The 15660-nt window shown below is 33.2% G+C and overlaps 1 protein-coding gene across 4 annotated transcripts in view; it reads left to right on the plus strand.

Moving 5' to 3' along the window:
• The window catches only part of Cdk13 (cyclin dependent kinase 13), a 102271-nt gene that overhangs the window by 66984 nt on the left and 19627 nt on the right, over positions 1–15660 (plus strand). For all 4 annotated transcript variants that reach the window (XM_026387600.2, XM_026387603.2, XM_026387601.2 and 1 more), the window contains exons 8-9: positions 9448–9549; positions 9646–9723. In XM_026387600.2, the coding sequence (XP_026243385.1) occupies positions 9448–9549; positions 9646–9723 (180 nt within the window). The remainder of the gene's footprint in view (positions 1–9447; positions 9550–9645; positions 9724–15660) is intronic.

The raw sequence follows: 15660 nt of genomic DNA on the forward strand, positions 1-15660 counted from the left end.
CTCTGCTACTGAGCCACTACCCCAGCCCACCCCCCTTTTTTAAGGTAACAGTTATTCTCTTCAAAATCCATTGGAGAAATAGGCTTTATTTTTGTAGAACGCCTTCAAAATATATATTTTCTTCCAGTGAATCTTAATAACACTCTGATTTTAAAAGAAATTTTACTGTAATATACCCATGTCCATTTTAAGTTACTTTGAAATAGTTTCTAGTTAGCTACTATAGATAGATAGAATAATTGAAGTGTTTAAAAATTTAGTGTAAGGTTTTTCATTTTAAAATAGAGCAGATTTCAGCCTGTTACTGTAATAGCATCAACCACAACTTCATTTAATTTTTGATATGCCTTTTTTTTTTAATTGTGAGAAAAACTGGTTAGAATTATAGCTAGTACTTTAGGTCTGTAATCAATGTGGACCTCCCTGTTACATGTGCTATAATAGAAGAAAGAAAGAGAGTCACTAATTTAAAGTTAGGACGGTGGATGGTGAGAAGTAATATTTGTAAACCTGAATTATTTCCTCATTTTGAATATCAATATTCACACTTTATTCTGTTCAACATCGGAAACTATAGAACTATATAACCTATGTTTCAGTACTAGTTAGTTGTCAATGAACCTTTATTTTATTTATTTATATGTGGTTCTGAGGATCGAACCTGGTGCCTCACACATGCTAGGCAAGTGCTCTACCACTAAGCCACCACCCTAGCCCACCCCCTCTTTTTTAAGGTAACAGTTATTCTCTTTAAAATCCATTGGAGAAATAGGCTTGGTTAGTTGAGGAAATAAATAAAAATTCTAGAGCCTAAAAAGCTAATGCTCTTCTTTTTAAAGATTCTGTGCAACTTTCCCAGAATCTTTTGAGTCATAGTATTTCCCCTTTTCTGAGTCTTTATTAACAAGTTATAGGTACAGTGTTTTACTAAAAGATGGAGTTCCTCTGTGTGTGCTGTGTGTCTCCCATATGACATATAAATTAAAATTAACTTCATTTCCTGAGAGGAAAATACGAAGTTTACTTTTTTGATACAAGGAACATAAAATCCACATCCTAAATTAGGGAATTTTTGGTTCTAGTCCTGGCATTGTTGTTTAATCTGTTGTGGAATCTTAGTTAAATTACATAACCTCTCTGAGCCTTGTTATTCTCGATATAAAATCTCCCAAGTCCTGGTGTAGAGGGGAGCTAAGTGGTAGAATACATGAGACCTTAGGTTCACTTACCAGTACTGCAAAAAATAAAATCTCCAAACCCATTACTTACATAGTATTGAAAAGCATCTTTTATGGTTCTAAAAATTACAGTCAAAATAAAATAGATTCTTTGAACAATAATCAGTTTACTGCATTTTTGTGTGAGGGAGAGAAGAGAGGTAAGTAAAAGAGTTTTGAGTTATAAAACACAATCAGTACCACCCTCCCACAGACCTTTTTGAAGGCAATATCACCATCTAGTGGCCCTCTAGAAAGTTGCAATTAAAAGCAAAACTGTTTTCTCAAAGCTGGTACCAGGAAAAACAGTAGGACCTTATGATAGTCATCTAAGGACTAGATGAAAATACTCAGCATTAAAAATTGCTTCCTAAACTCAAGTCATTATTGCTTGTGTACTTACTTTGTCACTCAGTCTATAATTATGTCATTTTTAAGGCAGATCATATGCATACTTCTGGAGGTTTTTTGTTTGCTTGCTTGTTATGTGGTGTTGGGAATTGGACCCAGGACCTCATGTATGCTAGGCAAATGCACTGCTGCTAAGTATACATCTCTATCCTATTTTTTAATTTTATGTGCCCTAGAACATCAGATGTATTTACAGTAAATCCCTCATTCTGATCCAGGAGAAAACTATCCCAGTCTGGTATAAATCAGTGCAGGGAATTGTTGGGGATCCAGGTAATAAAGAAGCATTGGACAAGAACCATGTTGTCATAAAAGATTACTATGTAATAACATAGGACTAACAATAATACAATTAAACAAGCTTCAGGAATGGATATGTTCATTTAGATCACTGATTTAATATTTAATTAGATAATCAAAATTAAATTGTAGTTCCTCTGGTGTAGATATGGTAGTTTACATTTTAAATCATGTAAAACGGGAAAGTCAATTTAGTTCTTTTGGATCACAATGTTGCCCCTTCCTCATGTTGAGAAAGTCTCACCCGTGTTCTTAATGTTGAACACTTATTAATCTAAATTTCAGGCTTTGGTCTTTTTTCTGATCTCAAATCCTTTGTGTTTGCTAAACATCTTCAGCTGTATGATCTGGGGTATTTTAAATTAAATCTTGGTTTCAAAACCACTCTGATCTCTTCCCATAAAAAAAGTTTGCTCCTTTCCTTTATCCTGTTTTAGTTATCCAGTTACTCTCACAGGTATGTCTCATATGATCCTTGTAAATAGAATTCTATTGGCTTTCCAACCTCTTTGTCCCTAATTTTCTTCTCTCCTGCCATTTTTACCTGATGGCATTCCCAGCACTCCAGATAGTAATGATGTTGAACTATTTGCAGTTCCCTAAGCATGCTATGCTCTGAAATGCCTTGTCACTATCTAAGACTTTTTGTATTGTGTTATACCTCTTATTGCCTCAGCCTGCAAATTTTTTTCCTTTAGTGTGCAGTTAAGGTGTTACCTCCTTTGAAATCTGCTGTGAATCACATAGGCATCATTGGATGCATCTTCCTTCATTTGTTCCGATTATATTATTAGTTGTACTATATAATACTTACAATACGTTTTGGAAAGCAATATAGATATATATACATTATATCTATATTGCTTTCCAGATTTTAGGACTCTAAGCACTACAACCATGTTTTTTGTTTGTTTGTTTTATTAGACTAACCATGCTTAGGCAGTACACTGTCCAGCTCAGAGTTTCAATAAATATTTGTTACTTATAAATATTTAAATATCTTAACAAATATTTTAAAAAGCAAAGGAAAGAACAAACTTAAATAGCATTTGTGTATGGTACCTTATTATGTATAGTCCTCCTTTCCCAAGAATTAAGAGAAAGTCCTCTGAGATGGGTGATGTAGGTTTCATTATTCTTAGGCACATGTTAGGGAAAACTGAAGTTTAGAAAATTTAAGTGCATTTGCATCATCACACAACCAACACAGTGGTAGAATGAGGAATGAACTGAGGTCTTTTGAAAGAAAGATAGTTAATTTTCTTTCTTTCTTTTTTTTTTTTTTTGTAGTTGTAGATGGACAGAATGCTTTTATTTTATTTGTTTATTTTTATGTGGTGCTGAGGATCAAACCCAGGACCTCCTGTTTGCTAAGCAAATGCTCTACCACTGAGCTACCTCCCTAGCCTAAGATAGTTTATTTTCATTACAGTGTAGTGCTTTTCTGATAAGATTCTGGACCCAGCCTTCATTATCTAAAAGTATCTTCCAGGAAGAGTTCCTGAGGGGCCTATTAGATGAACTTTATAAGGTACCATTAGGCTAATGACCATTTTTGGAGTTCTTTGGTACCAGAAGGTTTACTGAATTTTACTTTCTCTACTTTCTTACTCTCCAAGTGTAACATTTTATTTTTGTTAAGTGACATATGTTTTAGTTCTAGCCTTCTAGCAGGTTAGCAAGTTGTATGGTATTTCCATTTCTGAGTCTTATTGAATTCCATTGTTTTTTAAGCAGCTTTAAAGTTTCTTAAACATCTAATGAGAAATCTATAAATAAGATATATTTTGATTGCATTATTTAAAATTACCTGACATTTCCCATGAAGGTGGTGTTATCAAAGATTTTTTTAAAAAATATTAGTTTACCTCATTGATAAAGTGATAGTATGCACCTTCTTAAAAAAAAAAAAACAACAAAACTGGTTATTAGATTTACAGAGGAAGAAGCTTTTTTGAGGAGGTACTGGGAATTGAACCCGGGAATTTTTTACCACTGAGCCATATCCCCAGTCCTTTTTTACACTTTATATAGAGACAGGGTCTCTCTGAGTTGCTTAGAGCCTGGCTAAGTTGCTGAGGCCAGCTTTGAAGTTGCAATCCTCCTGCCTCAGCCTCCTGAACCACTGGGATTACAGGCATGCACCATCATGTTCCAGCTTAATTTTTGCCACCTAAGAATTATAGCTTACTGGAGTTACTAATTAGTTTTTCTAATTTAGGTAGATGATGTGTGGGTGTGTTCTGCTATGTAATATAATTTATTGCTTGCAATTTATCTTTAATTATGGAAATAAATTAGAATGGTCCTTTCATAGGCTATTTTTTTTAAGTGTATAACACCTAAAAACCTAATTTTTTTATTTTTTAGTTCTGTTTCTTCAGTAGGTACTTATTTGTTGTGAAAAGAATAGGAAAAGAATGTAAATATTTTTAATTCACAAAAATAAAAGGAATCCTGTATGTGTTATCACATCAGTTTGCTTATCTTTTTTTTTTTTTTTTTTTTTTTTTTTTTTTTTTGTGTGTGTGTGTGTGTGTGTGTGATCTTTAGGATGTTGACATTGGGTGGCTAAACCTAGAAGACCCAAGTTTGGAATGTTCATTTTTGAGGATTTTTGAGTTTTCATTTACTTACTTTTGGATGATCTGTTCTCATATTATAACAGTGCATTAATTTTCCTGGGATTTAGACTTTAGCCAGAAGGCGTCAAAAGATAATTTCAATCTCTCAATTTTTGTCTTTACATTTATAAACACAATGTCTTAGTGATAACATGAATATTTTCTCAATAATACTGTAAACTGTTGAATGGGATGATGCACAAAATTGTCCTGTACTCTACTAATTCTACCTACCTTGAAATTTCCTTTTGACTGCAGTCATTCTGTCTGCATACTTTCTCAGTGTTTGCTTCTTTCTCATCAAATAATAAGGTAGAAAGTGAGGCATAGTACCTATTTTGCATAGTTTTTGAGTGAATCTTCATGAATTTTTTTTTGAAACCAGTTTATTGAAAATATTTGAAGCATATTTAAAAGTCCACTCACTTCTTGAACAATCTACCTTGGCTTTATCTCCTTGCTTTAGAAATTGTTCATTTGCTTAGCTATTTCAGGGAACCAAAAGTTCAATGTGATTGGGTCATGAACCAAATAAATTATTTTATATATCTTCTGTGGATATTCACCAGGAGGAAGTAATACTAAAATTGTAACACATTAACATTATATCTTACACTATCAGTTTGACTGTGCTTTGGAAAGAGAATTGGTCTTTTAAATCTGGAAACAGGGACAACCAGTTAGAAAACTATTACATTAAATTTAGATAGGATGATTCTGGCTGAAACTAGGGAATGGGCATAGGTATCAGAGATAAATTATGTCTTAAGTATATATTGGAGAATTATTAAAACTTGGTGATTGAAAATGTGTTGTGAGCCACAACCTAGTCTCCTCTCTTATTATAAGGTTTCTGTCATAGCATCTGGATAAATGGCTTATTAGTTAGGATAGGCTAAGCGTATTTTAACAAAAATAACCTCAAAATTAGCCGTATAAAGAATGAGAATTTATATTTCTCACTTAATGATATCAAATAATTGTTGCTTACCTAATTTACCATTAATATTTAACCATATCATCAGGTCAAATGATGATTGTTTCATATAGTGATCCAGGAAACCAGGTTGGATGATCTGCCATCTTCTACAAATGCCTTCCAAGGCTGTTGCCAGAAGTAAGAAAATAGGGAGAAACGTTATGATGAGCCAGGCCTAGAAATGGCACGTATCACATGTATTCCCATTCCATTGGAGAGCATTTGTCATATGGCCACATGTCACTACAGTGAGCCTGGGAAATGTAGCATAGCTGGGCGGCTGCCATAGAAAAAAGGAATAACAAATTTTAGAGGACAACTATCGTTCTCTGCCACAAATGGTGATGCTGTTTGCTGAGACAGGAAGCAGGAAGAGAGAAGCAATTTGCAGCAAAAGGTAATAAATTTACTTTTGGATGTGTTTTGATGTAGGTGCTTGTAGGACTTATAAATCTGCATGCATAATAATGGGCAAGTGATCTTAATAAGCATCAATTGGAAAAAATTAGTCTCATTTTTCTATAACAATATTATAATCCAGGGATTTAAAAGTTATTTTTCTTTGGGAAACAATTGAAAATAGAAAAGGAGAACTGCAAAAAACGGTTATGTTAGTTGTTATGTGGTTATGGCATAAGTCAGTCAATTAAAGATGTTTACTCTATGCCAGACATGGATCTGAGTAATACTATTGGCTAGATATTAGAGATGAACTCATTTATATGGTGATAAGAGAAGTTTTGAAAGGGTGGGACAAAGGAAAAAATTTAAAATATAAAATAATAAGCGTACTACAAAGCAAATAAAATAGTGACTGTACAACCCATATGGGAAAATGATGGTGGTAGCTAGGATAATTTTCTCTAGGGCAATTTAGGATGGACCTCTTTAAGGAACTAATTGCAGGTAAGACCTGAGTGATGAGAATGAAAAAACCTGAAGAAGGCCTGGGCAAAGAACATAGGAATTAAAAAGTAGAAGTATTGAGTTAGTGGATAGCCTGGGAATAGACTTGGAAAGTTTAAAGGTCATAAACATGCCCAGCCTGATAGTAGTTGGTGTACATTGATATCATTGTACAATGATATCAAATGAGGTAAATTTTATTTTGTTGCAGTGGGAAATCTTGTTAAAATACTTTTAAACAAGTAGGTGATAAGATCTGATTTTATGCTTTAAAGACAGCAATAACAAAAAGTTTTTAAAAGAATTGAGGGAAGGTTAGGGTTGGAGGGAGGAAGCCAGTGAAGGTATTGATACATTAGTACCAATGAAATGATATTAATGACTGATTCAGATTATAGCTGTTGAGTTAGATTTAGGATTTGAGGGAAAGAGGATCAAGAATGACTCCTGGATTTTTTATCACAGAAGCTAGATAGGATAATAGAGTTCTCAGATTTGCTTTCCAGTTAACTGTGGCTCTCCTTATTTGATTCAAAATCACTATAAATTACAATATAAAAGAACCAGTACAGATTTTATTATATGTGTTGTGGGAAAAATTAAACCTTTTATAGCTAGCTTAGTATATTCTTTTATATGACTCTTTTTTCCCCCTTTCTTATAATCTTGAAAGCCCTAAGGTAGGGAAGACCATAACCATATTTCATCTTCCCTTTCCTTCTCCTCCAATCTCTAGAATTCCTAGGATTGTAGAGGCAAAACATTGGAATCTATCATTAAACTGATAGAAAATTTGTAACAGAAACTAATTTTTAGAAATATTCAGAAAAGCCAGTAATATATATATATATACATTAAATATATTTGCTGTATGCTTAGAAGTATATTTCATCTTGTTTTGCATTTAATCATTTTTTGAAAATGAACTGTTCTGAATTTGATGAGGTCATTAAAAATTAAGCTAGTTTTAATTGTTAAAGATGACTATGTAATATTTCCTGGAGTTTGGATATAGTGTATAGAATGATCTTTTATTTAAATATTCCTTTTCAATAAAATTTAACCTGAATTTGTATAGTTTCTCAAATTCAGTATACTTTTTATGTAAAAATAAAATTAACTATTTACAGATAGATTTATATTAATTTAAACATTTTAGACTTAGCTATTCAGTTGCACTTTCATAACATGACTATAACTTTCAAATGCTTGTAGACCCTTGAAATATCTTAGAAACTACTCATCATGATATTCACAAGTTTTGTTCTCCCATCCAGCTAATTTTATCTATGTCACCTAAAGTTACAGGGCCACATACATTAAGGTGCCTGCCCTGTGTCTGGCCTTGTTCTGGGCTTTGTATGAGGGTTCATATTAAAGAATGGTATGGGTTCTTTTGACTTCCTGGGAAGATAGAAAATATAAGAGAGTTGAAGACAGTGGTAAGTATATGAAGATCAATTATTATGAATAGAAATTAGAATTTATGGAGATGGATTTTTGACTATGTTGTGAAGGAAGTACAGGATTTAAATGAGAAAAACTGGGAAGGGTTTTAAAATTTCAAAGGAGCAAAGCATAAAAAGGTAAACATTTTTACAGAATGATTTAGAGTAGCTAAAGATCAAGGTTCTTCCTCATTATTCCAGTAAATAAACAAAAATGACTAAGAAAAATACATTAATATTAGAAAAGTCTAATCCTAATTTGCCATTACAAATTTACATCTAGACTTTTAAGTTTTTACCAAAGCTATCTAAATTTTCTTCTGTCTTTGAAACATTGTTAATGCATTCCTATCTATGATAATGCTGTGATGCCCAGATTGATGGCTTTACTATTAGTGTTTAAAAGTATTTGGAGAAATGTGGCTGTGTGGGTGCTGAGCAAGTTGGACATATCTTTCAATGTCTGGGACTTCAGGTCTATATTTGGCAAGAGGGAATTGCTTTATAAGTTGTATGTTTCTTTTCCCCAAACTGGTCCAAATCCAAGCCAATCCCTGGTACATGGGCGTGGAATATAGTGTTTCTGGGGAATTTGGTATGATATAGTATAAGAAAGATTTAGAATTGATCTAAAGATGTATGTATTCACCCAGAAGTGTATATTTTAACCATGGATCGGTTAAAAGCGTCTGACTTTTTAGGGCCCTCTTTTTTCATGTGTATCAGATAGACTTTGACTTTGCCAGACAAAAATTTGTACTATGATGGTCCAACTTAACTCTAATATAACTTCACTAGATAATCTCTTCTATGGCAAAGAAAGAGTTACCGTATGTATGTCTTCTTTTTAGTTGGTCACACACACACACAAAAAAATCTGATTAAAGTGCCATATGTTTTTAGTGGTTCTTTGCAGGATAGACCCCACTTTCTGTAGACTACATTTTTGTACTCTCTGTTCACAAGCCAGAGTGGGTCAAAATTAATGCAGTTTTGTCGAAGACTTGGACAGTTAAAAACTTTTGTTAGGGGCTGGGGTATACTTCAGTGGTAGAACACTTGCCTAGCCTCCATGAGGCCCTGCATTCAATCCCCAGTACCACCACCACAACAAAAAACTACAAAGAAAAAAAATCCACTCCACCACTTTTGTTAGGAAATCCCAATTTGAGTCTTGTCATCTTTTAGTAATTTGCCAGATTTGGCCAAAATCAATGAACTCCCTTTTAAATAAGTTAATTTTTAAAATATTTTATGAAAAGGAAAACATTTTTTAACAGTTGAATTGATACAATGACCTCCTTTTAACCAAATTACACTTAACAGCCAACTACTTCTTATTAATTTCCACATATAAAGGAAGTTTTTAATCAGGTTTCTCTCAGATGCATTTTATAATCCTCTGTTAGATGCCTTAATATATCTGCATTTGGTAGGCAGATGAAAGTGATTTTAGTTAGGATTGTAGAACTGCTTTGATAATTCAAAGTAATATTTTTCTAAGACTATCTCTTTTACTTCTACTAATACTAATTCTAAAGGGTGCTTTCTGTATTTTTTAGTCGGCCATATACCAACAAAGTTATCACCTTATGGTACCGTCCACCCGAACTGCTGTTGGGAGAGGAACGATACACACCAGCTATTGATGTATGGAGCTGCGGGTAAGATAGACTCATTAATTGGTTTATTCTACTTAAAACTTTTGGTAGTGGATTAAATCAGAACATTTGGTTAATGGTGGGTGTTTTTTCCATTAGATGTATCCTTGGTGAACTCTTCACTAAAAAACCTATATTTCAAGCAAATCAGGAACTTGCGCAGCTAGAATTAATAAGGTAAGCTGCTGATGATAATATTTGTGGGATTGGGGTATGTCATACTCCATAGGAATTTTAAAAATTTTTCTAGCTTGTCTTTGCAGGAGGAGGACAGCATGATTGTCTTGAAGGCTAATGGCTGCTAAATGGAGGTGAAATCAGAATGTAGGCCCTTTGATAGCTTTAAGGATCTTAAAGTCTCTAGTTCTTTTTTCTTGGGGGAAAGGGGATATTAAATTACAGGACTTGAGGCCCTAAAGATAAGATTAGGAGGTAAAAGTAAATACAAAATAGGAGAGAAAAAATAGTAGGCACTTAAAAAAAAAGTATTGCATAAAGGAAAAATAAGTGTTTTAGAATATTGTAAAGAAATACTCTATTTTCTATGCACTATGGTATATTTATGGTATATTATATATGTATACCCACCAAAATATGTATATACTCACTAGCATAGGTCTTTACCATTTGGAGCCTATAATAGAATCCAGCTCATAATTGGTTATTCATACATGTTAAGTCAACTTTTTCTTCATCTTAGTTTTAAAAATAATATTTAAAGGGGCTTTGCTTTTATATATATAAGAATATAAACTTGCAACTTTATGAGTTTCAGAGTAGGGATGAAGTCTTAGGAAAAATGTTAATAGGCACAGATTTATAGAATTTTACTTTGCCAGTTGAACAAAACGAACATAAAAGTAACATACTAATCAGAAGGATCACAACTTCATCTGATAAATTTTAAAGGTATTATTCAGAAACAGAAAACTTAAAAAGAAGATCTTTGGAATTGACAAATAGACCTTCTTTGGGGGTTTGCCCTCCCCTGCAAAACAACAACAACAACAAACAAACAAAAAAATACCAGAAATCCAAAACCTTAGTATTAACCTTTTTGGTGTTTTGGTGAGTTTTTTTTTTTTTTTTAACTGTAGGGCTCTTTAGCGAAAGATGACATAATTTGGCTATAATCAGAAATACCTAAGCCAGAAACTAATACTGCTTTAATTCAGCCAGTTGCCTCATTTGAAAATGGAAGTATATGTCCCAGACTTGGCCAAGGAGCTTTCTAAGCACAGAATTATAATGAAATTACAAAGAGAAGGGAGTATCTTGTCCATTTTCTTTTGTTGTATCTGAATACCGCAGACTAAGTAATTTATGAAAAATACAAGTTTATTTAGCTCATGGTTCTGAAGGCTAGGAGGTTCAAGATTGGGTAGCTGCATCTGGTAAGGTCCTTCATGCTTGTTTGGAAACTGCAAAGTCCCAAGGTGGCACAGGAAGGCAGACTAAGCTAGTAGAGAGCACTTGCTTTTATGAAAAACTATTCTTTGAATAACCCAATTATAAGTGGAGCCCTCACGATCCATTCACCTTCCAAAGTTCCCTTCTCTTGAATACCATCAACATAGGATTTTGAGGACTAAGTTTCCAACATATGAAATTTGTGGGACCCATCCAAGCTATATAGCAGGGAGAGAGGGAATTCACCTGATGCACAGGAAAACTTTTATCTTTTATTGTGTGACCAACAAATAAACAATGATCAGGAGGAACTAATACTCACCAAACTAAGAAATATATTTTTATGCTAATCAAACATTGAAAAAAGTTAGTTATATATTAGTAGAAAAATAAAACCAGAGTAAACTTCAAAATAGTACTGACTATATTCTCTACATAAAAATAGAATAAAACTAGAAATTAATGTAAAAAATGGAAACACAGTCTCTCAAGTATCTAAAAATTTTAAATATGTTAAAAAATGACAGACTAACTATGGGCTCAGATGGTTCAAACCTGTGCTTTTAGAAAAAAATCACAGCCTTAGATATAGTCATGTGCTATATAGGGATGTATATAGCAGGGTCTGTTTTGTATACAGGGTCTGTTTTGATCCACAACAGACCTGTATGCAATAGTGACCCCCATTATAATGAAGCTGAGTTGAATTTTGTGGTGCACACTTGTAATCCCAGCAACTCAGAAGACTGAGGCAGGAGGATCACAAGTTTGAGGCCAGCCTCAGCAACTTAGTGAGGCCCTAAGCAACTTAAGACAGTGTCTCAAAAAATTATAAAAGGACTGGGGATGTATCTCAATGGTGAAGCACCCCTGGGTTCAGTCTCCAGTACAAAAGAAAACAAAACAAAAACCTGAAAAATTACAGTCTTCTGGTGATGTCATAACTGTCGTGGCATCATAGTGCAAAGATAACTCACTTTTGTGGTGATGCTGAACAAACCTACTGTGCTGCTAGTCATATAAAATTATAGCACATACAGTTATGTAAGTACATAATACTTGATAAAAATAATGAGCAACTGTTACTGGTTTATGTATTTACTATACTATACTTTTTATTGTTATTTTAGCTTGTACTTCTTCTACTTATATATAAAAAAAGTTTACTGTAAAACAGTATGCCGTGTTACGCTGGCAGCAGCCTCATACAACTCGTGTTTACTGCCTCTCTTGATTGCATCAAGAGGCCGCGTCAAGTGATTGACCTATTCCATCTAGGTTTGTGTAAGTACACTCTATGATGTTCATACAACGACAGAATCACCTAAACACAGTTTTCAGAACACATCCTGTCGTTAAACGACACAACTGCCGAGTACTAAGAAAATGAAATTAAATGAATCATACATTCACCTGACAAGCTAGGGAAAAGAACCAGCAAAATAAATCCAGGGAATAAGAAAGGCACTTAATGAGTTCAATAAGAAAAATGTAGAAAAATACATTTAAGATACAGTCTTATTCATGTACACATGCAATATAAATTAACCTAGTAACTTAACTTATTATGAAAAAAGAGTATAAAGAAATACAGTGAGGGGCTGGGATGTAGCTCAGTTGGTAGAGTGCTTGCCTTGCATGCACAAGGCCCTGGGTTCAATCCCCAGCCACCCCCCTCCCCCCCAAAAAAGAAATACAATGAAAATTGAATAACTCCAATGCCATTTGATTCACCCAACTTGAACCTAGAACATAATACAAAACTCAAATATGTGAAATAGTGCTGACAAATCATTAATCAGAAACAAGGCTCCAACATTTTCATAGGTGAAATCTTGCAGGTCTTTCAGAAACCAAAACTTTTAATATTCTTTTAATTACTCCATAATGAAATAATGTAGTAGAAACTGTCTTATCCAGCCTTTTGTTGAACAAAATTATTAGGTTATTGATATTCTCCATTCCTTCTATAAATAAATGTTAGCTTGATAATTTGGCATGCTAAATGCTTATTAGCTAGTAGGCTGTCACTTGTTAGTAAGACTATGTGTTTATCCTGTCAAAGAATGTTTATCTTGTCAACCAGGGAGGTGGGTGATTGTTTCCATTTTTTATGCAGATATATATGGTTTAATTAAATATAGACAAATGTAGTACTTTGCAAAAACTTTATATTACTATTTAATTAGAGATGGACAAGTAACTGCATAATTAGAAAGAAAAATTAAAAATTTGGAAGGGATTAGCATGCCAGTTGTGTTGAAAGTGTTTTGAATTTCTAGCTTTATTTCAAGAAACCCAAACTAAAAATTGTTGATGTATATTATGGTGTGGTTTGTGCAAAAAAATTAACGCAGAATTCCATTCAATAAATACTGTGTTAAAAAAGAAAATCTTGGGCTTTTGTCAGAAGATTGGAGAATAAATGTATATTTAAAATTTTTCAATGAAAATAAAATGCTTAAATTGTGTTTCTTTGAATCCTCTTTTATATAATTCCCTCTAATTCATTTTATTCCATTTAACCAACTGTTGGTCCTAATTTTATTAGGCATTAGGGCTTTCATCCATGATAGTTAAGAGGTTTATACACAATAGAAACTTTCTTCTAAGAATATCACCTGAATTATTTCCGTTAAACTTCATAAAAACCCTAGTATTTTCCTTCTGTAGTTAAGAAAACTGAACCTCATTGCTAACCTCAGGGTTAGCAAGTGACCAAATCAAAATTAAAATCCAAATATTGTATCTTATCTTAGAGTCTAAACTTTTTAATCATTACTGTGTTAAATAAAAGGTCTAGAACTTTTTATATAGTCTGACACAAATATCAATCTTTGGCAGAGGCATTGTGAGAAATTTCTGTTAAGATATTAATACAAGGTTTCTAAGGGAAATATTAACAATTATAGGTTCATCTCAAGAATTCAAGGAAGTTTAAGAAATCTGTTAGTATAATTCAGCATTTTAATAGAAGTAAAATAGTGTGCCTAAATGCATAAGATTTTATAAAGGGGTATTTCTTTTGACATGATAAAAATATGTATCACAAACTAATAGCCAGAATAATATTTGGTGGCAAAATGCTAAAAATTGTGAAGACAAAAATGAGGAAAAGTTGTCTTTCATTGTTGTTACGTGTTCATGTATTAGAAGTACTAACCAGGTAGCTAATATTATTAGGAAAGTGAACCTGTAAGAGGTACATAAAGTGAAAGCAGGATTGTTGTTAATTTGTGTAGGATAACTTTGTATATAGATTTATACACAGAAAATGCAAATCACCTGAAACACTTCAAAATAAAGTGTTCGGTAAGCCAGGTACAGTGGTGGCGCATGCCTGTAATGTCAGTGAATCAGGAGGCAGGAGGATATTAAATTCAAAGCCAACCTCAGCAATTTAGAAATGCACTAAGCAACTTAGTGAGTCTGTGTCTCAAAGTAAAGAAATAAATAAAATAATTTAAAAAGTGTTTGTTAAAATAGCAGAGAAATGATATTAGTATACACTGTGGAAACACAGTGGGGGGAAAAAGATACCTTTAATAAAACACCTCCACCATATGTAACTCAGGAATTTTAAAACTATAATGTCCCACTTAGTAAGATTCTTTGAAAAACTGTTGTAGAGGCATACATTGTTTGGTTAAGAAGCCTTATGTTTTTTTTTAAAGATGGCAGTTCATCCTATATTTAGTCAGTACATTCCTAATGAGAATTTCAAAAGACTGTTTTTGAAACTTAATAATTGATATTGTGTTTATCTAGTAAAGATAAACGTGGAAATAAGTAGGAAAGTTCTTAAAAAGGAGGAAAATTGTGCTGGGCATGCTAGCACATGTCTGTTATCCCCGGTACTCTGGAAGCAAAGGCAGCAGGGGCAGCAGGATCATATGTTTGAGGCCAGTCCAGGCAACTTAGACCATCTATCAGAATAGGGGCTGGATATGCAGCCCAGTGGTAGAGCACTTGCTTAACATGCACAAAACCTTAGGTTCCATTCCAGGTACTGAAAAACAACAACAAAAAACTTGGGAAAATTAGGGATATCATGTTAAGCAAATAATAGTAGTTACTAATATTATAATAGCTTTAGTTAAAGCCATCTAGGCATAGATATTTCAAATAAGATGAATAATTGAACTATATATATATGTTGTGTGGTAGTTACTAGGCGCTCAGGATACAATGGGGGCTTAGGGGAGGAGGGCAGAAAGCTTTTGTTTCCTACTTGCTTGTGGACTAGTTTCCTTCTTGCTAGGGGCAGACAAAGCAAATAAGCAAAATATATTAGGTGGTAGTTAAGTCTAGGGAATGATGTACCACAAGGTAACAATAGAGCAAAGATCTAAATACAATGAAGGAACAGCAAATAAAGACTTTATGACATGGGTGTGCTTTTTTTTTATGAATATGTTAAGTCAGTTTATGACCTCTATAGGTTAAAAAAGCTCAGCTCATTAGCTTAGTAGTATTCTATACAGTTAATAAAAAGGAGATGTTAAATCTGGAAATACTAACAATAAAAGCAACATAAAAAGAGCCATTGTACAGAAGGATGTGTTTAGTGTAAATACACCGAAAGAGTCTGGAATTGTTAATCTGAACATGGACTTATGAGAAAGGTAGGGAGGGAAATTTTTATTTTCCGCTTTATATAGTTCAGAATTCTTTTATTAAGAATTCTGAACTATATAAATATTT

Source organism: Urocitellus parryii, chromosome 3, assembly GCF_045843805.1.
Source record: "Urocitellus parryii isolate mUroPar1 chromosome 3, mUroPar1.hap1, whole genome shotgun sequence".
Lineage (NCBI taxonomy): Eukaryota > Metazoa > Chordata > Mammalia > Rodentia > Sciuridae > Urocitellus > Urocitellus parryii.